Source organism: Paroedura picta, chromosome 13 (assembly GCF_049243985.1).
Source record: "Paroedura picta isolate Pp20150507F chromosome 13, Ppicta_v3.0, whole genome shotgun sequence".
NCBI classification, from domain to species: domain Eukaryota; kingdom Metazoa; phylum Chordata; class Lepidosauria; order Squamata; family Gekkonidae; genus Paroedura; species Paroedura picta.
This window is the reverse complement of record NC_135381.1, coordinates 41,554,045-41,580,564: the sequence shown is the minus strand read 5'-3', so window position 1 is coordinate 41,580,564 and position 26,520 is coordinate 41,554,045. Positions and strand designations below refer to the sequence as shown.

Below are 26,520 nucleotides of genomic sequence, written 5' to 3'. Positions count from 1 at the left end.
AAACAAACAATTAGAAATGAGTAAACAAAGAAGAGGGAGAGTATTAAACTTTACAACTACTGATAGTTTACAGGCAAATAAAGTAATTTATGATCAGTTAATTTTATTTTAATGATTAATTATTGATGTGGGACAAAAGTCATTTGTGATCTGTTTTCCTTCATTGGTGGGTGGTATAAGATCTTCCATTCCTCTCACAGAGAGCAAATTAGATAACAAACCGTTCTGTGACAATTGGATTATAAATTATAATATTATAATTTGAGCATTGGAAGAGAATGTGGAATCGGAACAATTCTGTTTTGCATTTCTTGTACTTTTAAAAAAAATCCTATAGGGAACATTATCAAAGGCCAAAGCTGAGAGTGAGCTAAGATTGGCCAGGGAAGCCCACTGTAACAAGAAAAGATTTTTCAGTTATGTGAAGAGCAAACGTAAAGTAAAGGAGGCAATAGGCTCACTGATGGGTGCGGATGGACAAACTCTAACGGAGGATGCAGAGAAAGCAGAAAGGCTCAGCACCTATTTTACATCTGTTTTTTTCCCACAGGTCAAAGGGTTTAGACACATCTAGAGATGGCAGTAGCCAAGAGATAGTGTCTGGGTGGCAGGTTGACATGGACAGAGAGGTTGTTGAGAGGCATTTAGCTGCACTGGATGAGTTCAAATCCCCTGGGCTGGATGAAATGCACCTGAGAGTGCTCAAAGAACTTTCCAGAGAACTTGCACAACTGTTCTCCATCATCTTCGGGACCTCTTTAAGGACTGGAGATGTCCCAAAGGACTGGAAGAGAGCAAACGTTATTCCAATCTTCAAAAAAGGGAGGAAGGATGACCTGGGAAACTACAGACCAGTGAGTCTGACCTCTGTTGTGGGGAAGATAATGGAGCAGATATTAAAGGGAGCGATCTGCAAACATCTGGAGAACAATTTGGTGATCCAAGGAAGTCAGCATGGATTTGTCTCCAAAAGGTCCAGTCAGACCAACCTGGTTTCCTTTTTTGACCAAGTAATAGGTTTGCTGGATCATGGAAATTCGGTTGATGTTGTTTACTTGGATTTTAGTAAAGCTTTTGATAAGGTTCCCCATAATGTTCTGATGGATAAATTGAAGGACTGCAATCTGGATTTTCAGATAGTTAGGTGGATAGGGAATTGGTTAGAGAACCGCACTCAAAGAGCTGTCAATGGTGTTTCATCAGACAAGAGGGAGGTGAGTAGCGGGGTACCCCAGGGCTCGGTGCTCAGTCTGGTACTTTTTAAAATATTTATTAATGATATAGATGAGGGGGTGGAGGGACTGCTCATTAAGTTTGCAGATGACACCAAATTGGGAGGACTGGCAAATACTCCAGAAGATAGAGACAGAGTTTAACGAGATCTGAACACAATGGAAAAATGGGCAAATGAGAACAAGATGCAATTTAATAATGATAAGTGTAAAGTTCTGCATCTGGGTCAGAAAAATGAAAAGCATGCCTACTGGATGGGGGATACGCTTCTAGGTAATACTGTATGTGAACGAGACCTTGGGGTACTTGTGGATTGTAAACTAAACATGAGCAGGCAGTGTGATGCAGCGGTAAAAAAGGTGAATGCCATTTTGGGCTGTATCAACAGGGGCATCACATCAAAATCACAAGATGTCATAGTCCCATTGTATACGGCACTGGTCAGACCACACCTGGAGTACTGTGTGCAGTTCTGGAGGCCTCACTTGAAGATGGACGTGGATAAAATTGAAAGGGTACAGAGGAGAGCAACGAGGATGATCTGGGGCCAAGGGACCAAGCCCTATGAAGATAGGTTGAGGGGAATGTTCAGCCTGGAGAAAAGGAGGTTGAGAGGGGACATGATAGCCCTCTTTAAGTATCTGAAAGGTTGTCACTTGGAGGAGGGCAGGATGCTGTTTCTGCTGGCTGCAGAGGAGAGGACACGCAGTAATGGGTTTAAACTTCAAGTCCAACGATATAGGCTAGATATCAGGAAAAAGTTTTTCACAGTCAGAGTAGTTCAGCAGTGGAATAGGCTGCCTAAGGAGGTGGTGAGCTCCCCCTCACTTGCAGTCTTCAAGCAAAGGTTGGATACACACTTTTCTTGGATGCTTTAGGATGCTTAGGGCTGATCCTGCGTTGAGCAGGGGGTTGGACTAGATGGCCTGTGTGGCCCCTTCCAACTCTATGATTCTATGATTCTGTGATTACAGTTCTCGTTGATCATATGTCCAGTGCAATCCCTTTCCCAGGAGTAAGGGGGATTTTGCAGAGGGCCCTGCATCATTTTGCGATCAGTACTCAAGGGACCGCAGATTCTTGGCACTAGTCGCGGGGAGAGGCCACCAGGGGTCATGTTGGAAAAGTTTATTATCAGGTGAGTCACCTGCTTTCCATGTTGTTGCAGCTGAGTCGAGGAAACCTCTTGGCAGCCCCAACAGCAACAGCTTGTGTTTATTAACTGTTAACCACAGAGGTAATGGAGAAACTGGACCTTTAAAAAAATGCACTGTCCTCATGCATATGTTTAGTTTTTCCCATGGAACAAGGCTGGAAAAAAAGATATACGATTTATACCATTTCAGCTGAATATACAAGCTGACTGGTTGGGAAACACATCGGTGAGATAGTCCATGGAGTGGCTTCTATCAACCTGGCAGTTTTGCTTTTCTTCCTCTGTTTTTTTATGTATTGCTTAAAGGCACCCAATGGATACACTCTTTGACTTTTGGAACACACAAACGCTGTGTATTCGGTTAAACTTGAGTTCATCCTTGCTTCAAACTCTTATTCTCATGATCTCCCAGAGCATCTTCAGTTTTAATAAGCAACCTTTGTTTCAGAAGCCCAGGTGTTGGGGATGCAATGTATGGCTGTGAAAGTTGGACCACAAGGAAGGCCGAGCGTCAAAGAACTGGGGATTTTGAACTCTGGTGCTGGAGAAAACTCTTGCGAGTCCCTTGGACTGCAAGGCGAACAATCCGGCCAGTCCTGGAGGAGATCAGCCCTGCCTGCTCCTTAGAAGGCCAGATCCTGAAGATGAAACTCAAATACTTTGGCCACCTCATGAGAAGGAAGGACTCCCTGGAGAAGAGCCTAATGCTGGGAGCGATTGAGGGCAAAAGAAGAAGGGGACGACAGAGAATGAAGTGGCTGGATGGAGTCACTGAAGCAGTAGGTGCAAACTTAAATGGACTCTGGGAAATGCTAGAGGACAGGAAGGCCTGGAGGATCATTGTCCATGGGGTCGCGATGGGTCGGACACGACTTCGCACCTAACAACAACAACAACAAATGCAAGATCTACCTGTTGATGTCTCGTTTTTGGCTCAGCAATAAAAGTATTCTTAGCCCAAAATCATTTTGTCATCATGAAGATTTAGCAAAACAGCTTCCATGGCCAACAGTTGCTATTACATAATTACATGAATTATATCTTCCCCATCGCAGTGCTCATGCAGCTAGTCTATTGAGACAAATGACTAGCGCACAGGAACATCATGGTTCTTGAACTGTTATGCTGGGTTTACATAGCATGAGCCATTGCTATGTGTGTAGACAGGCCACACTTACAGTAAAAAGTGCAACTGTACAGAGACTTGTGTAGGTTTGTTTGATGCTATTATTTGAGCTTAATGCTGTATTTATGGGCATAAAGTTTTCTGAGTATGAACATCAGTGGCCAGAGTTGGAGATCTGGTCCTCCAACATTATTGCTTTCTTCCTGCACAAGAACCTTTGGTGGAAGACTTTAAAGTTATGCATCAACCGAAGCCCCCCCCCACCCTGGGTCGGTGGGGCCCAGCCTTTTGTTCCTGAAAATTAAACAAATAGCTGCAGGATGTTTACACGATGTAAAAAGGAGACTTTAGCTTGTCCTTTAAACTCTCAATACTGATTATCGCTTTTGTTATATACAGGATAAAAGCTTGCAATTCTCATTTCCACATAATAGGTTTGCCCCCAGGAGTTATCTGCTGCCTTCAGGCTATAAATTGAGATGAGATAAATACGTGAATGAAGAATCCCATGCGTTTGCTTTGAACCATCACAGGCCAATACTGTGTTTTGTTACAGGCTGGCATGTTGATATAAGATACTTTACTGCTGAACCAAAGACAGGCAAGTTAGCAAACAGATTACAGTAGATGGCTCCCCCCCACCCCCCTTGTAAAGGATTAACTTTAAAAGAAGAGGACAGTGGAAGATCTAGCATGTGTTGAATATTGGCAGGTCTGTCCTAATTTATACCATTGAGATCCAATCCAGACACTGGAGGGACAGACGTTTTTGCCAGATCAGAGATAATTTTAAGAATCAGTGTTGCTTGAATTAACATACCTTATAAGTTCATAGCATACCTTATAAGCATACCTTATAAGCTTTTGAACTCTGGTGCTGGGGAAGACTCTTGTGAGTCTCTTGGACTGCAAGGCGAACAAACCGGTCAGTCCTAGAGGAGATCAGCCCGGACTGCTCTTTAGAAGGCCAGATCTTGAAGATGAAACTCAAATACTTTGGCCACCTCATGAGAAGGAAGGACTCCCTGGAGAAGAGCCTAATGCTGGGAGCGATGGAGGGCAAAAGAAGAAGGGGACGACAGAGAATGAGGTGGCTGGATGGAGTCACTGAAGCAGTAGGTGCAAACTTAAATGGACTCCGGGGAATGGTAGAGGACAGGAAGGCCTGGAGGATCATTGTCCATGGGGTCACGATGGGTCAGACACGACTTTGCAACTAACAACAATAAGTTCAATGCATTACTAACACATTGAGATGTGATCCAGCCGGACATGGGCACTTTGGAGCTCGATCACCACGCAGGAGACATTATGTGACCTAACAAAAATTGAGTCCAATAGCACCTTTAAGCCCAACAGAGGTTTATAATAGCTGTATTTTGTATCCTTCTGGCAAGCTTGAATCACGTGGGTGCAAAATTTCATTATCTAGAATGAAATGTGTGGCTTTTGCTCTTTGGAAACCATATGAAAATCTTGGGGGGGATTGAATTCAGAATTTTTGGAAGGAAATTCAAGCATAGGTAGCCCCTTTCCCCCTATTTGCAACTGCCTCTGACATCCAGCAGAAAAGAGGACTTCCATGCTGCTCACTCTGCCCCAGTGATAACATCTCAGATTCTTCTTCAGGCCCCTTAAAAAAATTCCACAGGAAATAGGAATCAAGTCGCTCAAGAGACCAAGGATGGGCAAGAGCTTTTGCCATGTAGCCAGCCCCCCAGGTGTGCACCCTAGCACCCCTTGTGTCCCTGGATGCAGCCGGCTTTGCCTCTAGTATTCTTCTAATTCCCCTCCAAGGAATTCCCTCCCAAGTGGAAATCCGAGGCTGTTGTTCTTACCCACTATTTCGCAGCCTCATGGGCAGAGCTTTCAGACTGCATATCTGCTGCCTTACCACTCTGCGCCACAAGAGGCTCTGTAGAGGGTAGTAGTGGACCACAAACTGGGTTAGAACATCAGTAGTTCTGCTAGGTTTAGTTTCTGAAAAGCAGCACTGGTGGAGAAACTATATTGGTTTGAACTTTTTAAAAAAGTATGACCCATTTATAATATTCAGTACACAAGGCTACATAATGCATATCATGTAATACAATGCTGGTGAAGTAAATTTTTACAATCTAAATGGGGTTCAGCCTCTTTTTTTTACTAATATTTTAGATTTATTTGTTTTCAGGAAAATGACTTGTGCATATCTGTCTCCATTGCAGAACTTGCTATTTTCATAATTATTATAGTATACCATGATTTCCTTATGCATTTCTCGATATCTGATGCTTTCCCCATTCTGTCGCTATTAACTGCAGATCACCTTGAAGAAAGGCTTGTCTCATTTTCACACTGAGAACTCAAAGGCGCAGGGGTTAGCTTGCCTTCTGAACGCACAGGGAAATTGGAATCTAGTGTCATCTTGAAGAGCAAGAAAGTTTTATTCAGAGTTTGCGTTTGCATGCAAACGAGAGCTTATTCTTGTGGGTCTTCAGGGGTAGTCAAACTGCGGCCCTCCAGATGTCCATGGACTACAATTCCCACAAGCCCCTGCCAGCTGGCAGGGGCTTGTGGGAATTGTAGTCCATGGACATCTGGAGGGCCGCAGTTTGATTACCCCTGCTTCAGACCAACAGGGCCACCCACCTGAATCGGAATGGACTGGCCTTAGCTAGCCTCCTGAAAGCTGCGACTGCTGCCCTCTGCTGGCAGTGATCCCTTTTGCAGAGCAGCGATATGAGTTTCTCCATTATTAGATGAAAATTCTCAGAGCTTACAAAAGAATATGGCTGGTGCCCAGTGGGGGCCCTCCTGGTGGCTATGGCAACAGCTCTCCCCGCTGCATGCCCTGGCCTGTGGCCTTGCAAGCAGGAGAGGGATGCTTGGCCACGTGGGGAGGCAAACAGGCAGGGTGAATGGAAAAGGAGGCATGAGTTGGGCAGATGGGGGGTTCTAGGCTCTGTCTGCTGTGGAGCCCCAAAACCTAGATCCTGCCTGTGTAGCTGCAAACACTGTCACATGAGTGGTGACCTTGGCTGTTCGTCCTACTTACTGCTTGCTGGGGAAAAGCTCAGTGTAATCATAAGGACCCTCCTCATGCCACAAGCCAGCAATGCAAGAGACTGAGTGGTGGTGCCACTGTGCCACGGCTGGTTAACGTGGTGCCCTCCCAAGCCTCTGGAGCTTTGGCATCTGCTCTACAATGCTTGACCTACTCACAGGGGAATTTTGGCAGAGAAGACAGAATGGTGTGCACATGCCTTTTGGCACGTCCCATTCTGCTTGTATGATCGAGGGTTGTTGAGGCCATGGGGTGCCTCGTATGGGTTTCTGGATCGAGGCTCATGTGGTTGTTTTTATCATTGCTTGTGTGCATGTAAAGGACTGTCAACAAGACTTGCCTGGAGCAGATAGGTGGTTGGACAAAGTTAGAGAACACAATGACAAAACGTACAAATTTGTTGACTAGAAGACCTGCGGGCGAATTTTATGATAGCGAAGTTGCCTGTTAGAATTCCTAAATAACTAATCTGCATCTTATTTGTGAAATCCCAGATTAATGTTCCTATTTTAATGTCTTTCTTTTTTAAACAATAGACGTATACACTTTCAAGGAGTTGAAAAAATCTCTCAGGGTGGGGAAGTTGCTACATATGTTCAAGAACTGCCATTCTTTATATATCTTTTAGAGCAGGGGTAGTCAAACTGCGGCCCTCTAGATGTCCATGGACTACAATTCCCAGAAGCCCCTGCCAGCATTTGCTGGCAGGGGCTTCTGGGAATTGTAGTCCATGGACATCTGGAGGGCCACAGTTTGACTACCCCTGTTTTAGAGCAATATAAAATTCCAAAAAAGGGAGGCCATCAGGTCACAGCTGATTCATGGTGAACCCTTGCTTTCAAGACAAGAGAGGAAGAAAGGTGGATTGTCACTTCCTGACCTTGTGAAACCTTCCTTGGTGGTCTCCCGTCCAACTACTGACTTGAGCTAACCCAGCTTAGTTTTTGAAATCTGATGAAATTGAGCCAGCCTGATCTGTTCAGATCTGGGCATCATTACTTAATCATGCTGGTTTTTGGAGAACTGTTATTTGTCCGTTTTATTGAATCATGCTCACAGATTTTATGTAAAAATTCAGTTTTTTAAAAAGGATACTCACTTTGATGCGCATCTTTCTCTCTCCCCCGCACCAATCCAGGGACACCCCGGCCAGGCAGGACGCCGAGGTCTACCTGGCCTCGATGGCTGTAATGGCACAACTGGAAGCCCCGGAGGCCCCGGACCAGATGGATTTCCCGGCATGCAGGGGCCACCGGTATGTTGCGATGAATGCTTGGACTTGTTGTTATTGGTCCATGACTGTAGAAGAAGAAGAGTTGGTTCTTATATGCCGCTTTTCCCTACCCAAAGGAGTCTCAAAGCGGCTTACAGTCCCCTTCCCTTCCTCTCCCCACAACAAACACCCTGTGGGGTGGGTGAGGCTGAGAGAGTCCTGACATCTCTGCTCAGTCAGAACAGTTTTATCAGTGCCGTGGCGAGCCCTAGGTCACCCAGCTGGTTGCATGTGGGGGAGTGCAGAATCGAACCTGGCATGCCAGATTAGAAGTCCGCACTCCTACCCACTACACCAAACAGGCTCTCTGTATTAATAAATTGATTGATTGCTTAGATTTGTTTCAGGGAGCAGGGATGGGAAAGATTTTTTTCCGCCTGACCCTGTATGTCTCTACTTGGCCCAATAGCGTTCTATCTAAGCTTAAAAGTTTTGGTTTACAAATTGTGTGGCTTTTGGGTCAGGATGAAAAATATATTTTTTTCTTTAATAAATACTTTAAGACAATTTCATGGAGATTAGAGGACATTGAAATTCAAATGCTGAACTAAACCTCATGAAACACTTGGTCTCCTACCAATATACCAACTTTTTACTGGCAAGAGTAAACTCTTTCATCTCAAATGTGTCATAAAGAAGGTTCCACCAAGTCCCCATTTCAGAAAGTTACCGTCTATACCAGGGGTAGTCAAACTGCGGCCCTCCAGATGTCCATGGACTACAATTCCCAGGAGCCCCTGCCAGCGAATGCTGGCAGGGGCTCCTGGGAATTGTAGTCCACGGACATCTGGAGGGCCGCAGTTTGACTACCCCTGGTCTACACAGATGTGAAGTCCCAGGCACAATAATTCATATTGTATTAAACTATCCAACCTTTTTGGACCAACAAGCCGCAATTCAGGATTATTTGACATATTTAAATTCCAAATACAGCTCTCAGTTTCTTACTATAAAATCACTGTTATGTGGAAGGGATCTTACCAAGCTTGCTAACTGTTTTTTTTTTATTTTTATTATTTTATTTATTACATTTTTATACCTCCCTCCCTTGCGGCTCAGAGCGGTTTACAGTAGGATTCACAGTTCATAGTTTACTGTGACACTAGTACAGCATAGTGAATACATTAATAATTTGAACTCATAACCTTTCGAACATTATAACCTTACAGCTGTATAACTTTCAGCCATTTAACTGCACCACTGAATGTAACCTTTGCCGTATCTGTTGGGTGCAGTTTGGTGGAGGGGCTTCTGGGGGGGGGCTCTAGTTGATGGAGCTGTTTTATAGGTCTCTACCGAAAGCTTGGTGAAAGAGCTCTGTTTTGCAGGCCCTGCAGAATTGTTTTAGCTCAACAAAGTTGCCAATGTACTTGGGTAAACTGAGATTAAACAGTCTCTGTTTGTCAGTGCGGAAGAGACAAACTAAGATTTGTCCTGTATAATTTATATTTGGGTATTTAGTTACGCTTTCTCTGATTTGGAAGCTTGTTAAGCTAATAAAGATGTCTTGAGTCTTGGTATAAGCAGCTTTATAACAAAGTCTTCTTAAACTCGCTACTAGATTCCTCATTATTTACTCTACCATTAAGGTCTCCTTGTGTGGGAACTGAACACCATTTTGCTGCCCCACCCTGCAGTGGAATGTGTGTGACTGTTCCAAACACAAGGGTTAGACACTTGGGTCGGAAGGACCTCCACCCTAGGCCCCACCAACGTGGTTGGAATATATGCAAGAGAGTGGGCTGGCTCCAAGGGGGAGCAGTTCCCAAGAGATTGGGTGTGTTTGCATGGAAGGGATCCCAGATAAGAAATCCTGTGGGGGTTCCATTTATTGTAGCCAACAATGTATTGTTGCTTTGTGAACAAACACTCATCTCAGAAGAGCCGGTCTTTGTGGAATGCAACATTTTCTCTGAAAATTCTTAGGGACGCCGCAGCTCCCTGTGTAACAATACAGAACACTAAACCATTAATGGTGCTTTTACAGCATAAGTCCTTACTTTTGCAGTCTGAATTTTAACATAGGGAGGGAATTAGAGATGCAAAGAGATGTATGGGTATCATTCATCTCTGCCTAGACCAGTGTTTGTCAAACATTTGACCATGGAGGACCTCCTGAAGTATTCTTCCTGCTTTGAGGACCCCCAGAAGTGATGTCAGCTGGCCACGCCACTGGAAGTCATGTACAACTGGAAGTGGCATCACCCAGACACTCCCACTGGATGTGACATCAACAGACCACTCCCATATTGCAGGAAGTGGTGTTACCAGGCCTCTTCCTGTGTCACTCGTATGAAACCCACACCCACCTACATTTGACTTTCGCACATTGCTAGAGATGCAGGGGGCCGGGCTATGGGCGGATAAGAACCAGCATTGCGTCTGTATATCTGTCTCTCCTCCACCCCTAGACACCATCCCCACACAAACCCTAGATCCCTTTCCTTCCCAAAGCTCACAGTGTTAGACAGAAAAACAGAACCTCCCAATAGCGCTGCAGGAAAGGAGCATTCTCCAGTGAGCATAAATGCTAACAAGCAAGCTTGACGAGGATGGTGGGTGAGGGTGAGACAGTAGGCAGTTTAAGTTGGGAATAAATATGCAAGCTCCACCTTCTCCCAGCCGGGAAAACTATTGGTGGACTAAACCACTCATGCTTGAGGGGAAGGGGGAATGAGGGATATGGCCAGTTCCCCAGCCTAGCTAAGGCAGCAGGGGAAATGCCAGGGACCCCTCCAACACCCCCCTCCCCCGCGGACCCCGGGGGTCCTTGGACCCCTGGTTGGGAAACACTGGCCTAGACACATGTAAGTGGCCATTTTATAGATTTTCCAACTCCAGGTTGGGAAATTCCTGGAGCCTAAGAAGGATGAGATAGGGGAAGAGAGAGCCACTTTGAGACTCCTTCAGGCAGTAAAAACAAACTCTTGTGAATATCCTTGGAAGATTTAGGTAGTATGAAAATGGCTGAAATGTATCAGGATGGCAGAAGGGGTTCTGTTAAAATTAACTTGAGCTTTGATGTTGGTTTCAGAACTTGTTCTGCTCCGATTTGCTGGTTTTCTTTTAGCAAGAGAGAAAGCATGCTGCTCTTTTGTTTTGTTTTAATTCAGGGTCTTCCTGGTCTAAAGGGTCCAAAAGGAGAACCTTCATTTGCTCAGGGAGTTTTAAAAGGAATTAAGGTAAGAAACTTTCTGGTTTAAAAATGAAGATCCCTATCAGGAGTAACATCCGAAGTGTGCATTTTGGTTGGGCCTATGACCAGAATATCTTAAAGGATATCTGCTCCAATATGAACTTACTCAGTCTTAAGTCAGGCCTTACTCTGTGTTGTCCTTATGGGCCCAAACAGGTCTTGTCTTCTAAGCATTTTGGTTCCTTAATATTGTTACCATGTACAATCTGTGCTGATTGGACACATCTCTTGTATGTGCTTCCAACGGGGTGCAGAATTTCATGAAACAGCCATGAAAAACTGTCTCTCATTCCTGCCCTAGTTCTACTCACTTGTATTTTAACACCTGACCAAACTTGAACGCTCACAATATGTTTTAGAAACCAGTGGCAAGGTGACTTGGAGGTAGCTAGAGTCAGTGCCAAAACGGTCTCTTTTAGTTTAGGTGAATTCTGAAGCAAGTCCCTGGAAGGGAAGACGGGAAAATGCCAGAGGTGGGAAGGAGATGTATCCTGGAGGGACTTGAATGCAAAAGTCTTTCCGGATAAGGAAGAGAAGGTTGGAGACATCTCTTAAGTACCTCTTAACATTGCAGACTGAAGTCACAGGTGGAGGAAAGATCCTGTCATCAGGCAAGAAAGCAATGGCACCCTATGTCCATAAAGGGCTATTGAGCTACGGCTGACTTTCTACTAGTCCACAGGGGTTTGCAGATATGTTCTGAAGACTTCTCAGAAGAGAATTTGCCAGACTTTGGGGAGTTTTGCTGAACAGGTGGGCTGATCCCAAACCAAAGGGGTAGAGACTTAACGCCCGCCAAACAGTGGCTGAATGTCAGCATCGGTGCTTATGTAAGCCTTTAAGCCCAGCAGCAAACCTCCCCTGCTGATAGTGTCATAATCTCACTGTTTGACTAGTTTGGATTCCAAAATTTAGCAGTCTGCAAGGGTAATTGCTATTTAATTAAAGGCTTTATTATTATTTTTTTAGGGAGAAAACGGCCTTCCTGGATTGGATGGTGATGCTGTAAGTCTGTTTTTTGTAAAGTACAGTTTTTGTACTTTGTACAGCTTGGTATTTTGGGTCCATTCTGTCAAGCCGCCAATTAAGAGATCCGAAGACTATACACATGCGTCCTTATTTATGCTAGATGTCTCATAGTTATAGCATTATTTAGAAAATCTCAAGTTATTTGCCCTAGTTGCTTGAAAAGAATGTGACCCTGACATTAAGACAACTCCCTTACGTCAAGGCAGCAAAACATTTTTATTGGACATAACTGTAATTTGTATATTCAAATATAAAACAACTCCCTTTTTTATGGCATACTTTGGGAGTGGGGGGAAACTAGTCCTGTATTGGAGAAAATGCTCTACTGTAAATCTGTTAACACTTGGTGGACCTATGGACCAGTTCTCCCTTAATGAGAGAAGTCATCCGAATTGGTTAGGTCACACCAGACTGAGCTATGCAAATCTACGTAGACTGTATTGGCTCAGAGCAAGGCTGACCCTCCAGTTTCAACTGCCCTGCCATTCCAGAGGGAAGCTCCTCTGCCTGCTTGTACAGACCTATTATTCTGAAATGGAATGTGAAACCTTCAGAGAAGATCCCAGGCTCTGCATCTAGCAAGGAAGAAGGAGAGACCTAAAGATAAGCCCTCCCCTGTCTGGGGCACCAGATGGGGTGAGGGCTTGAGTGGGCTGCAGGAATCTGCCCATGTTCTCAGGAGACCAGCAAGGGCCAAGGACCTATCCAGCAGGCCGTGAGCAAGATCTCAGATCCCTCTGCTAGGTGCTCCAGTAGTAGCCTTACATTTAGGAGCAGTTCTGCCTAAGGCTGTGGGTAACACATGTAAGGATTCAGTGGAGGAGGAGGATGATGATGATGATGATGATGTGGCACTAGGGAATCCTCTCAGGCAGCCTCTCTGACCATCTGAGTCTTGCCGGGCTCTCTGTTTTGCCAGGGCTATCATGGTTTGGGCTGGTAACCTCCTTCAAAGGCTAGATGTCCCTTGGATGCTTAACAGAGCAATCCTAAAGGCCATGCAGTCTGGTGCCAGAGCACTGGACACCAATGTGGTGTTTAGAACAAACCTACGGCTAAAGCATTGGAAGGTCGGCCTTCTATTCAGATTTATCGCCCCTACCCCCAAAAGGAACAAAAGGATTTTGGGAGCTCCTGCACTTTTGGCTGTAGATCCAGATTCCACCAGTGACACTAACCTCCTAACAAACAGGACAGGTACCAACAAAGACCAGCCACCTGACTATATTGTTGGGGGTTGACTCCAGCAGCTTCCCCAAAGCTCGGTGGAGTCTATGGCTGACTAGTGGGTATTCTCCTTCGTCCAGAAGGGACACAGGATAGAATCCTTTCCTTCACTTTTTATGCATCTCCACATCCCAAGACAGAACAGAGACACTTTTCTTCTGTTGTGACCTATTCACCCTTTAGCGCACAAAGGAGCAATGGAATTTATGCCCTTAAAACACCATTTCCATGAGATTTATTCCATTCTGTTTGTAGTCCCAAAAGGATCTGAGCACTGGGGAGCCATTCTAAATCGGAGAGTTTAAACTATTGTGAAAGAAGCGCAAGTCCTGGTTTGAATCACTTCATTGCATTCTGCAAAGTGTTCAGCAGGGCAATGACGTAATTCTCCCCTTCTCCAGCGTATCCCCATAACAGGTAGGGTAGACAGAGAATGTGGTGGGTTCAGCATCACCGAGGAAGCTTCCATGGTAGAGTGGGGATTCAAGCCCACCAGTCCTGGGTTTTAGCTTACCAACCAGCCTCCATATTAGTAGTCACCTCAAGTAGGGCCAGGGTTGGTGCTGATGGGTGTGTATTTTCCAATTCTTGAAATGTTTCTCATTACAGGGTCTTATGGGTCGCCCAGGTCCACCTGGTCCTGCGGGCCCAACTGGGCCTTCTGGCTTTCCGGTAAACCACTCCATCTGTTTGCTCTTCTTGTGATAAGCTGTACTGAAGAAAAGGAGATTTCTTACTGTAACCTTTCCTGATATGTGTGATATAGTTGTCGTTTTCCATGCAGACAAGTTTTAGTTGTGCTACTAAAATTGCCTACATATTTTTAATTAAAGTCAGTGACAAACAAGGTGCAATATTAAACTGGTTCTATCCTGGGAAACTATCACTTACAGGTAACTGAGGAAGGAAGAAGGGAATGGCCAGCAGAAGATAATTCTCCCCCAGCCTTTTTGTAGGCTCTTTCATTACCAGGACTTCACACCTCCTGTTACATGTGTAGGTTCAGGGCGAGGTGATTGTAGTGCTTTATTAGGATCCCAGCATGATACAAACAGAAGCAAAACTGACCCGAAGAAACCCCCAACCAACCCCAGCTTACACACAATAGACCTTCCTGCCGATAATGCTCTTGATCAGTTTCTCCTTTGACTGAATCCAGAAGACGAGATCCCACTGCACATTGGTCACTGCAGGCTTATGATCCTGTTTCTTTCCTCAAGCTCATTCCTTAGCAGGTCTACAGACACAATACTTCCAATCACTAAAGTCTTAGCTAAGCTACAGTTGACAAAGGATTCTCCAGTGGGCTCTGAATCATCTTTCCTCTCCGAAAACATGAAGGGCAGATCTGTATTTAATCTCTAAATTTACAAAACCGGGTGCTCCCTTCCTCCTGCCCTTATCCAGCACGACTCAAGTGAAAGGGAGTGGCCAAGGTCAATATCAGTCAGGCTCTGTTTGCGCACATCTGGTGCACGTTGTTCTAAAGAATGGACACTTTGTTCACTTGACCGGTCTCGATGTGCAATGGCTAAAAGCATGGAAACACAATGACTGCCAATTCCAAGTTAGGTCACGGCATACACTGCTCAGGGAAATTACCACGAGAGCTTTCACCACTGGAAGAAATAACGCAAGGGCACAATGGGAACCTCTCCAAATCTGTTCACCATTACAAAATGAACATTTACGCAGCTGCTGAGGAAGCTTTTGATTGCAAGGAACTTCAGCAAGTCCTGTTGCCCCAGTTTTGCTTGCCTGGGCAAAAACTCAACCCTGCCCTGAAAGCTGACCCTGTTTTTCAACAGTTTGGCTTAGGTCACATCCTCTGTCAAAGGAATGGTGGTATTTAACTACTGTTTCCACACTGGAGGCTCCGCACCAGGCTGCAGGCTAGAGTTTGACCTGGGTCAGTTGGCCAACCTCTTTCTGCTCCTGCATGGGGGAACATTTGATAGCCCAGCGAACCTCATCCGCTCTACATCTGGGCTCCCACACGGGAGCCAGGGCAGCAAAGTTCCCAGTGCGGAAACAGTCAACCTGAAGTTCTCATTTGGGCAGATTCAGGAATTAGGGCTCTGCCAGGGATACTTTAGATTAGTGTTGCTTCTGTAATATTGAAGAGTTGTCTTGTTTATCACTTTCTTTACGGTTCTGCTTTAGCTGTTTGTGAGCTTTTTGCTTTTTCATTGAATAAGGAAACTGCAAAGGGGGCAAAAACTTGAAAGGACAAAAAAAAAAAAAAAACCTAACTGAAAAACAGAAAGGACCCTAAAGGTTAGAGGTCTTCATGGTATGAATCAAAGACTATTCTTAGAAAAATATTATATGTATTATCCAAATTGCGCGGGAGTGCCGCACATGTGCGTTTGCGGCCGCACATGGTGCAAACGTTCATGTGCGGCCTGGCGCAGCCCTGCGGAGGCAGGGAGTCACGGCCCAGTGCCAGGGCCTTCGCGGCCTGGCACCGGGCCGTGGCCCGGTGATTGGGGACCACCGCCGTGGACCATATTGGGGTGTTGTGAAAGAGGCAAATCAGTTGGCGTCACCCTTCCTTACTCTTTGGTTGCTGGAGTTTCTGTTGATGGCAGCAGCTTCCTCTGCATAACTGCAAGTGAGGCCAATGTGCCATCTTCACTTCTCCCCATCATGAATTATAGCACTTTATCTTTAGGATGACATTAAATTCTGAGCATCTGTTTTTCTCAGGGGACCGCTGGAAGAAAGGATAGTGGGAAAGTTCTGCAATCATGAGCACCTCTCGTTTCCTTGCAGTTCACATCTCATTTCCTTGCAATTGATTCGATTCAATTAAAGTTAAAAGAAATAATTTAAAAAGCATCTGTTCATCTTTTAGGGGCCACCAGGCATCCCCGGTCCCCCAGGACTTAAAGTAAGTATGCTTGATTCTACATTTTTAGACACTTGGCATCTAAACCTTTCCACCCATTAAATAAATAGCATTTATTTTTTAAAAAACAAGCCGTTGAATCAGTGTATAATAATTGCAGTGCTGAAGCTTGCAAGAGTCTAACGATAATTGCTTCATTGAAAGGTGGCCAGTATTCATCATTGTTCTTGAATGATACATTTAATAATGTTTCAAGACCAGGTCCTTTTTTCCCATATTGATTTGTTCTTAGCATTCTATTTGTAGTCTTCCATGGTTTGTTGATGCATGAAACACTTTTAAAGATCCGTTTTTTTTTAAATATATGTTTCTTTGCTGTTTTCTGTTATATTTCTTTATTTACAGGGGAACATGGGGTTGGGTTTCCAGGGAGAGAAAGGAGAAAAAGTAAGTTCCATTTATTTATTGTTCCTTTGTGCTAATGCATGTACACAGCTATGCTTCCCAACCAATTTCTGCCCAATTACTTCTGGGGTTTCTTGAAGAAGGAAGAGGAGAAGAAGAGTCAGTTTTTATATGTCACTTTCTCTACCTGAAGGAGTCTCAAAGTGGATTCCAATTGCCTTCCTTTTCCTCTCCCCACAACAGACACCCTGTGAGGGAGGTGAGGCTGAGAGAGCCCTGATATTACTGCCAAGCTACTAGCGCCCTACCTGGCCCCGGAACACCTAGCCACAGTGATCCATGCAATGGTCACCTCTAGACTGAAGTTCTGTAACTTGCTCTACGCAGGCCTGCCCTTAGACTTGGCCTGGAAAGTATAGCTGGTCCAAAACACAGTGGCCAGGGTCCTCACAGCAACACCATGGTGGGCCCACATTCAGCCTGTTCTCCATCAACTACAGTGGTTGCCAGTTGAATTCCGGATCAGGCTGAAGGTTCTGGTAATTACCTTTAAGGCCATACGCAGTCTGGGTCCAGAGTACTTGAGGAACTGCCTCCCTTTCTATGTCCATCAAAGAGCTCAATGCTCTGCCACCACCAACCAGCTAATGATCCCTGTCCCTAAAGAAGCTCACCTGGCCACAACCAAGGCCAGAGCCTTCTCTGTCCTGGCCTCTGACCTGGTGGAACGAGCTCCCGGAGGAAATCAGGGCCCTGATGGAGCTGAAAAAGTTCCGCAGGGCCTGCAAAAGGGAGCTCTTCCGCCAGGCATTGGTTGAGACCAAGTGAGACCAGAAACATCCACAGGCCCCTGCTCCTTCCCTCCCAGGAATCCACGCATGCATTCTGCCCCTGGACCTGTTTGTGCTGTTACAGTTACATTTGTTACAGTTATTAATGTTAATAATATTAATGTTGTGGTTATCTATATGTTTTTATAAAAACGAAGTTTCTTGTATTGTTTTCTACGTTTTATGCAAACTCCCTGAGCCTCCAGGGAGGGTGGTATATAAATACAATAAATAAATACATGTATAATGCCCTAGAGTTCATCATCCAGAGCAGCTATGTCATCTAGGGAAACTCCTAACCCAATGGTTCTCAACTGTACAACTTGGAGAACTGACAGGCTAGAATTGTAATATTGCTGCTTTTTTTTTTTTTTTTAAGAAAGCTGATCTTTAGTCAGGCCAAATGTGAAACAGCTTGTGTGTTCCTGCTCCTCAAGCTGGAGGTTTTTATGAGGATCAGATGCTTGTTGGAGCTCCTCGAAGGAAGGGCCACGTGCAGGAGAATTAATAATAAATGCAAAGCGGAGTTCTGCTCACTCAACCCGGCTTCCCTGCAATTGTCGTGTCCACCAAGAAAGCCGCTCCTGGAGAACCCCCTCACCCCATCACTTCATGCGGTGCGATCTCAGAGGTTGCAGCCAAGGAGGTGTGGAAAGGAATCGGAAAGAACCTTCTTCGTGTACTAGGAGTGCTTTGGACCCAAGCCACTAATAACAGGGGTAGTTCTCATGATAAACTCTGCCCTTAGTTTGGGCTTTTGTTGGGCAACAGCAACATTTGGCAGGCCAGTCCCATCGCTCTTATCCTGCAGCAGGGCCAAAATATCTGCACTCTCTGTTAACCAGAAAATAAAGCCCTCCTTGGGTGTAAGCCATCTGCTCTCCTAGGCAATTGCTTCCCCAGATGTCAGCAGCTGTCAACAGAGTGTTAACCAGAAAGCATTTATGGTTACCGCCACAGTAGCTGACCCCGGTCTGTTTCTTATTAGAGCCAGCGTGGTGCCGGTGCGCAGAGGTTGCTCTGCAGGCGTCGCCTGTCTTGTGGGTTCACCATCTGGCCTCGATCACTCTGTTGATTGGCAGTCTCATTGTTCCATCTGTCAAGGAGGTGGGCGGGGCTCTGGGGCTGCATAGGCTTCATCGCTGGTCCCCATTGCCAGCAGGAGCAGAATGAAATTGTTAAAGAATTCGTCAGGTGACCAGTCGAATGTGCATTCAGTGCAGAAGCAAGCTTTGGCAGATCACCTGTGTGTCTCCTGTCTCCAGGATGAGTGAAGTCAAGTCCTTCCCACTGCTCTGCATTTTAGTTTGCTTAACGGTTACTTGATTGACTCAGTCATCCTAAGAAAACGAATAGCCTTCTAAGCCCATTAAATATAGCAATGTTATTGTTGTTATCGTTATTATTATAGTTACGTGTGATTTATAAGCCATCCTTCCTCGTAAGGCTTGGGGTGGGGAACAACATGTTTAAAAAAACATAAAACTATTCAGTGGAATCAAATGCTATTGAACATTTGAAAATTTAAACCTGCCCTTGTAGTGCTCCAATTTCTCCTCATTAAACCTTTTATCCAATCAATATCATTTGTCAGTTGAGCTGGTGTGTACGTGGGGGGGGGATGGTTTTTTTCGTGCTACTTTGGAATGTGATGAAATCTGCAGGGTGTGAAATGAAGAGCATCCTGTGAATGAAGGCCTCTTTGAAATGGATTCATAATCGTTTACTTGTGTTCATGTTTTCCTCCCCTCCCACCCCCAACTAGGGAGACGTGGGGCTTCCGGGCCCTGCTGGACCTCCACCTTCCACCGGGATCCTTGAATTCATGGGTTTCCCGAAAGGACAGCAAGGAGCAAAGGTCAGCCCTTAGCCTCTTAAGCGCTCTCAGTCTGAAGATGCCGGTTGGGGTGCAAAGGGGGGAAAGCGAAGTGAAACTGGAGAATAAAGTCAACCTTCACATAGTGTGGTCTAGAACAGGGGTAGTCAACCTGTGGTCCTCCAGATGTTCATGGACTACAATTCCCATGAGCCCCTGCCAGCATTTGCTGGCAGGGGCTCATGGGAATTGTAGTCCATGAACATCTGGAGGACCACAGGTTGACTACCCCTGGTCTAGAATGCTGTATTTGCCTTGCTGCAGAAAACCTGAGGGAGATTTATACTACTTTGGAATTGTTCCCAATCTTTATAGGAGGGAATTTGCCTCAAGAATACACAATAACGGAATACAGGCAACTTGCAGCTACTGTGCAAACCTTTTCTTGTTACAAACCACAGTGAGGTCTGTGTAACAAAAATACACTGTATTTGAACTAGGGTTGTGCACGACGCTGTCCGAATGGGCCGTTCCAGGTCAACGCAGCCAGCACCGCGGGAGCGGAGGAGAGGTGCAGGTGCAGGTGCAGGTGCTTGTGCTGGTGCGCGACTCCACGCCTGCATGTGTGCACCGACTTACACAGAGGGTCCTTGGTGACTCTCAGCCTTGGATGGCAGAGTGAGGGCCTTCCGCAGCCTGGCACAGAAGTGCCTGCCCTGGCAAGCTTCAGGCCTGGAGTAGGAGGGAGAAGGGCCTTCCGCAATTCCAGAAAAGCCCGTCTTTACAGTGAAAGCTAAGAGCCTCTCGTGGCGCAGAGTGGTAAGGCAGCAGACATGCAGTCTGAAAGCTCTGCCTATGAGGCTGGGAGTTCAATCCCAGCAGCCGGCTCAAGGTTGACTCAGCCTTCCATCCTCCCGAGGTCGGTAAAATGAGTACCCAGCTTGCTGGGGGGTAAACGGTAATGACTGGGGAAGGCACTGGCAAACCACCCCGTATTGAGTCTGCCATGAAAACGCTGGAGGGCGTCACCCCAAGGGCCAGACATGACTCGGTGCTTGCACAGGGGATACCTTTACCTTTACAGTGAAAGCTACTTATCAGTGGGTTTCACGTGGACTAGTGACCTCAGGTGTTGTGACTCATCCATGGCAGAAAATTTGTTAAAGAAGGAAGGGTTCCATCTGTGTGATATGTCCCTTCTAGGGTTGTAGCAAGCAGGCATGGCCGGCCTAAAAAGAAATTCAAGGTTGAGAAAGGCTGGCCTAGCTGGACACTTGGACACCTGGCACTTAAGGCCCTCTGGATTTATCTGCATTTTAATGTAGCCGTGTAGCTTTCGTCACTTCTCTGTAACTTCAAACCTGCTCTGAGAAAGTTTGAAGGACAAGGGCCAGTTGACAGTAGACTGGGTCGCCTGGAGGAGTTACGCAGTGACCCTTTCTTTAGGTTAAAAAAGGGCGCAGGATAGAGTCTTCGATTAGAACAATCCATTGACATCTCTGATTCTGTATTGACAATTCTGGTTCCAAATGATAACTAAAATACCTGATCAGAGGGGAAATCCTTTGCTCGGAATATAGCCAAGTTGCTTGTAATGACTGCCGTCTTCAGCACACTTTCCGTGGCTAACTGGCAGGCATTTGGGTACATTCTATTAATCTTTGGTTCTCCTGGGAAAAACAAAGGGAACAACATATTGCATACACTTGGAAGCAATTAAAAACTTTGTCAGGTGGCTTTAAAAGTGAAGGTTTTCCATTTCAAGGCACAGAACACAGAAGAAACAATTCAAGCTATTTGTGCGTTGGGTTTGGATATTTATTCAGCTCTGCAAATGATTAACTCTACTTGAGTTCTCGTTTCCAGAAGACTGGATCAATAATTTCTTGCACAGTAATTTCTTGCTTTAAAGTCACTGAAGGCATTTTCAGACTCTCCTTTTTCGTTTCTCTCTGAGAATTTGAGCTTTCCCAGAACAGAGATGCAATCCAAGGGCTGCCCAAGATTTTAATCATTAGTTTAGAAATGTTGACATATCAGACTGTTTCTACTGAATCTCTGAACCGTAAAACTATGTTAACCCAGGTGGAAGATGTAATCTCTTAGGAAAACAAATCTGGCCAGAGAGGGCTGTTAGCTCTTAACTTTTATGGTGTATGTTTTGTCAAATTATCATGTTTGCGAATTGGATTCATGGCTATTGGCCAAGATGCCAATATTACTGCAGTGTTATAAATTATTAATCTAGGATTAAATTGCATTCTGTGCCAATTTGCTTAGTCAAGACTGTTTTATATGACCTGCTCTATGACACTAACCTCATAGTGCCTGGTGGAATTTCTTTGGCTGGAATCCGAGGGTCAAATAATGTTATGGCTTGTTGGTGGCATGAAATTTCGCTATGCAAGTGGGAAGGTAGAGTTAGACAGCCAGTAACCCAACTGTTAGCTTTTGCCCTCCTAGAGGAGGGAGAACCGAGTGTGACTCAGCTGCCTGAAAGGAGTCAGCAAGTGATTTAGAAGAAGAAGAGTTGGTTCTTATATGCTGCTTTTCTCTACACTAGCCTCATGTTTCTCTGCCCCCCCCCCCCATCTTCCTCCAGCCTGCCTGTTGGTGACCTGGCAGTTCTGGGGGCATGACAGTGAAGTATGACACCACTTCCAGAGCTCTTCAAAGACTGAAAAATTATTTCAGGGGCTCCTCTATAGTCAAAAGGTTGTAAGAGGCTGAGTTAAAGACATGAGCCTAAATCAGTGGTTCTCAACCCTCCCCGATGCTTTATTACCGTTCCTCATGTTGTGGTGACCCCCCACCATAAAATCATGCAAGGGTTCTTTCACAGAAATTAAACCGAAACTGACCAATGGCATGGAAATCCATTGTTGATTGTATATAAATGTTTTTTTCCCCCAGGGTTTCTCAGTTCAGTTCTGCCTCTCGTCCCACCATGCCGATCTCCCTCTTTTCCGCTGCTCCAGACAGACAAATGTTCGTATCTCAATCTACCCCCAGCCAAGCTGCTTGCTCTGCCACAACCCCTGTGAAAGGGTCGTTCGACCCCCAAAGGGGTCCTGACCCCCAAGTTGAGAACCACTGCCCTAAATGTTCAATAACAGAAGATCCAAATGGACTAAAAACTGGTCTAGGGTGCCTGTGCTACAATGAGCACTTTATTCATGATCCTCTAGGATTCACTGATCTCTAATATTGATTTCAGGGCATTCCGGGCCCAAAAGGGTTTCCTGGCCCCCCAGGACTTCCAGGTTTTCCGGTAAGTTTTTTTACTTTGTGGCATTAAAACAGTGAGCTGAAACAAGTACGTTCAAATAGAGGCTCTTAAAATTGAGTGCATTTCTTATGATTCCTGACTCTTAATGTTGGTATGGCAGCTCCATGTTTTTCCCCTTCTGGGAGAGCGGTAATGAATTCTCCAGAGTTATTAAACTTCTGTCAATGTAATTCCATTCCTGGAAAATGCCACAATTGGTAATCCAGACTCTACCTTTATTGCCAGCCAGCACAGGTCAGCCACCCTCACTTGGCTAAACAGAAATTCTGTTGGTCCAAAACTGATGCAGAAGGGAAAAACAGAACCAATGATGGCTGTACAATAAAAATCAGTCTCCCGAAAATCCTCTTATGTCATTTTATTTATGTTGTTTTATGTTTTATTTATATTGTTTTCCACCAAGTTTCATGCATAGACCCTCTGCTTTCTGCGTCTTGGACTCTTATTGCATGTTGAAGAGTGGATTAATCAGTATTGTTTGGGCCTTTCCCCCTTCTAGGGCTTTGGGGCTTTTGGAGAAAAAGGAGAAAAGGGTGTGCCGGGCTTGCCAGGACCCCGGGTAAGTGACATCCTTAGGACAATGCATTGTCCTTAGGCATGATACGTCGGTATTGTCATGTGACTGAGCTGAAGTTTCATTCACTTAGCCTTCGTTGTAAGCTGAGGCTTTGCTCTACCAGAACATATTCCTGAATGCAAGGGTAGTAGAGGGCAAGGGGGGAATTTGACACTGCAGTGGGAAGTGAGAATTATCTGCAGTGTCACTAGGGCAGAGTCTGCACTTACTTTCTTTATTCCATTGTCAATCCTGTTGAATTCAAATCGCTTTGAACTCGGATCTTCCTCTTCCCCCCCCCCTCCCCATTGAAACAGGAAAGTCTTCTGCATGTGGCTAGGGTAGTTCAGAAGGGGGGGGGAGCCAAGCCTCTTTCTTTCTTTTCTTGAAGGGTGGGGGGAGAGGAGCCAAGCAGGGAGCCTCTTTCTTTTCTTTGAGGGGAGGGGGAGAAGATCGAAAAAGGCAGAGAAGGGAATAAAAATCCAAGGCCGACAGAAGTTAAGAGAAATTAGGGGCTTCTCCTTTAAGGCAAATTCATCACATGACCACCTGTGGCCAATCACGGGTCCTGTACCATGGAGGAGAGCCCCGATTCAAAACAATGCGATTTTATAATATATTCAGGATTAAAAGCACTCTAAGATATCGTACAATAAAGGTAGGGTCACTCCGGATCAATCCTTCTTGCTGCAGAAGGAAAATCTAAATCGCCCCAAATCCAAACGGAAATCGCATTCTATGTAGAGGGCAGGGACTGAATCGATCTGGGGTTGGAATAAAAGCTCCGTACAGTTTACATCTAGGGCTACAGTCCCCAGAAGCAAATCCTGCCATCTGCAGAAAGGCATAAGGCCATTGAGCTCCTGTTCATTCATTCACGGAAGATCGTTGTGCTCCCCTTAAGTCATCAGTGGAGGTCATTCAGTCATTCAGGGAAGATGGTTGTATAATTAGGCAGCTCCTGAGTATTGTAGAAATGTTCATTACCTCTTTTCCTCTTTTATTTTAGGGAGACATGGGATTCAAGGGATTGATTGGTGCTGAAGGCAGAAAGGTGAATATTACCCTTAAAATTGAAAGCAACTTTTCTTTATGTCATGTTTTAGCAGTTGGGAATTGCTTATTTATATTATAACTTTTACAGCACCTTACATCACCAAGCAGTCTCAGAGCAGTGTACAACATATACATACTTTAAATCATTATAACATTATAAAACATTTTAAAATTTTGCTGTTGTGCTTCTCACTTTCACTGTTCTCTCATTAGCAGTTCTCTCTTAGACCTCCTATGGTTTCTCATCATCCTGGCCTCATCCATAGTCCTGGGGGAAGAGTGCCATTTCAGAGGCCCTACAGAACTTTGCTGATTCTGTCTGTACTGGCAACTCATTCTACCAGGTGGGAGCCGAGGACAAAAAGGTCAGGGCCAGACTCTGGTCAGGGCCAGTCAGTTTTCTCTGGTGCCAAAGATCACCAGCAAGTTGGTATTTGCCAAGTGCAGAGCTCTTGGGGATGTACTAGCAAAGGAGGTCCTGCAAATATACATGGCCCAGACCAAATAAGGCCTTAAAGGTTAGTAGAAAGCCAGCTTGGTGTAGTGGTTAAGAGTGCGGAGTTCTAATCTGGTTTGATTCCCTGCTCCTCCCCCACATGCAGCCAGCTGGGTGACCTTGGGCTCGCCACGGCACTGATAAAGCTGTTCTGACTGAGCAGGAATCTCAGTGCTCTCTCAGCCTCACCCACCTCACAGGGTGTCTGTTGTGGGGAAAGGGAAGGAAGGCGAATGTAAGCCACTTGGAGACACCTTCCGGTAGAGAAAAGCGGCACATAAGAACCAACTCTTCTTCTTCTTCTTCTTCTTCTTCTTCTTCTTCAGTAATCGCAGGGTTCTCTCAGCCTCAGCCTCAGCCTCACAGGGTGTCTGTTGTGGGGAGAGGAAAGGGAAGGCAATTGTAAGCCGCTTTGAGACTCCTTCAGGTAGAGAAAAGTGGCATCTAAGAACCAACTCTTCTTCTGCTTCTTCTGTCAGCACCTTGAACTTGATCCAGAGCTCCACCAGCAGCCAATGCAGCTGATGGAGGATAGGTCAAATATGGGCCCTCCAAGGGGTCCTCATGAGGACCTGTGCAGCTTCATTTTGCACTAGTAGCAATTTCTGAATCAAAGCCCACGTAGAGTTTCAGTAATACCGTCTAGAGGCGACTGTTGCATGGATCACCATGACTAGTTCCTCCAGGGCCAGATAGGGCACAAGTGCCTTCACCTGGAGCAGATGGCAAAATGCCTGGCAGGCTACATTTGTGATCTGAGTTTACATTTAGAGGGAAAGTTATTGTTGACAGAATATACATAGAGACCGTCTGCTTGCAGCAGGAACAAGCCAGTTGTTCAATGACCTCAAAAAGCATCACTTCTCTCATAGGAGAGCAAACATTACTTGGAAATATAGAATAACTAAATCCCTGAACTGAAGTCAGATGCCCAGCAGGGTCAGCCCTGGTTATGACTTGGATGGGAGACCGCCAAGAAAGCCCAGAGTTGCTTTGCAGGGGCAGTAAACGGCAAACCACCTCCGAATGCATCTTACTTTGACAACCCTATGGGGTCACCAGAAGTCATCTGTGACTTGATGGCCCTTTCCACCACCACAATGCCCTGAAGAAGCAGTTGCATGGCGAATTTACAACTTGAGTGGGTAAAGATAATTTCATGGATCATTCTGAACTAGTTGCATGTTATTTTTGAAGACAGATGTTCCAAGGGTCCACCACTAGTGGGACTGCTTTCCTCTGGCTAGGGAGACTTCTCCTGGTGCAAAATGTTCTTCAGAGTGTCCTGCAGAGAAGGAGACTCCTGCTGGAAGCAAGTAGCCAATAGAGAAGATCCACAGTATTCAGCCTTCTACACTTAAATTCAAGGAGAGACATGAATTCTTGGTGTGGCCTTTGGTAAGCCATTTTTAAAACTTGAAGAGTAGTGCGAAGAAGAAGAAGAAGACGAAGAAGAAGAAGAAGAAGAAGAAGAAGAAGAAGAAGAAGAAGACAAGGAGGAGGAGGAGGAGGAGTTGGTTTTTATACCCTGCTTTTCACTGCCCAAAGGAGTCTCAAAGAGGCTCACAATCACCTTCCCTTCCTCTCCACACATCAGGCACCCTGTGAGTGAGGTGAGGCTGATGTTACTGCTCTGTGAGAGCTGGCTGCGTGTGGAGCAGCAGGGAATCAAACTGGGCTTGCCAGATTAGAAGCCGCTGCACGTAACCACACCACACTGGCTCTTAAAGGGCACATTGAAGCCAAAGGACTCTGCATATCAAGAAAGAGCTGGGAAGAAATAAGTTCAATAATAATTGTCATTCCTTTTTGAATTAGGGCCTAAAGGGTGACTTTGGCTTTCCTGGACGGAATGGATTTCCAGGAGGAAAGGTAACCTTTTCATGGAAACGCAACCACCTTCACTGAACTGTGTTACTTGAGCTAAGATAGTCT

General features: G+C 45.4%; 1 protein-coding gene across 2 annotated transcripts in view; it reads left to right on the top strand.

The window, feature by feature from the left end:
- Nucleotides 1-26,520, top strand: part of COL4A6 (collagen type IV alpha 6 chain) — a 198,555-nt gene that overhangs the window by 116,013 nt on the left and 56,022 nt on the right. For both annotated transcript variants that reach the window (XM_077309299.1, XM_077309298.1), the window contains exons 7-17: nucleotides 7,700-7,816; nucleotides 10,948-11,016; nucleotides 12,000-12,035; nucleotides 13,896-13,958; nucleotides 16,144-16,179; nucleotides 16,543-16,584; nucleotides 19,138-19,230; nucleotides 22,406-22,459; nucleotides 22,977-23,036; nucleotides 24,043-24,087; nucleotides 26,404-26,457. In XM_077309299.1, coding sequence (XP_077165414.1) covers nucleotides 7,700-7,816; nucleotides 10,948-11,016; nucleotides 12,000-12,035; nucleotides 13,896-13,958; nucleotides 16,144-16,179; nucleotides 16,543-16,584; nucleotides 19,138-19,230; nucleotides 22,406-22,459; nucleotides 22,977-23,036; nucleotides 24,043-24,087; nucleotides 26,404-26,457 — 669 coding nt within the window. The remainder of the gene's footprint in view (nucleotides 1-7,699; nucleotides 7,817-10,947; nucleotides 11,017-11,999; nucleotides 12,036-13,895; nucleotides 13,959-16,143; nucleotides 16,180-16,542; nucleotides 16,585-19,137; nucleotides 19,231-22,405; nucleotides 22,460-22,976; nucleotides 23,037-24,042; nucleotides 24,088-26,403; nucleotides 26,458-26,520) is intronic.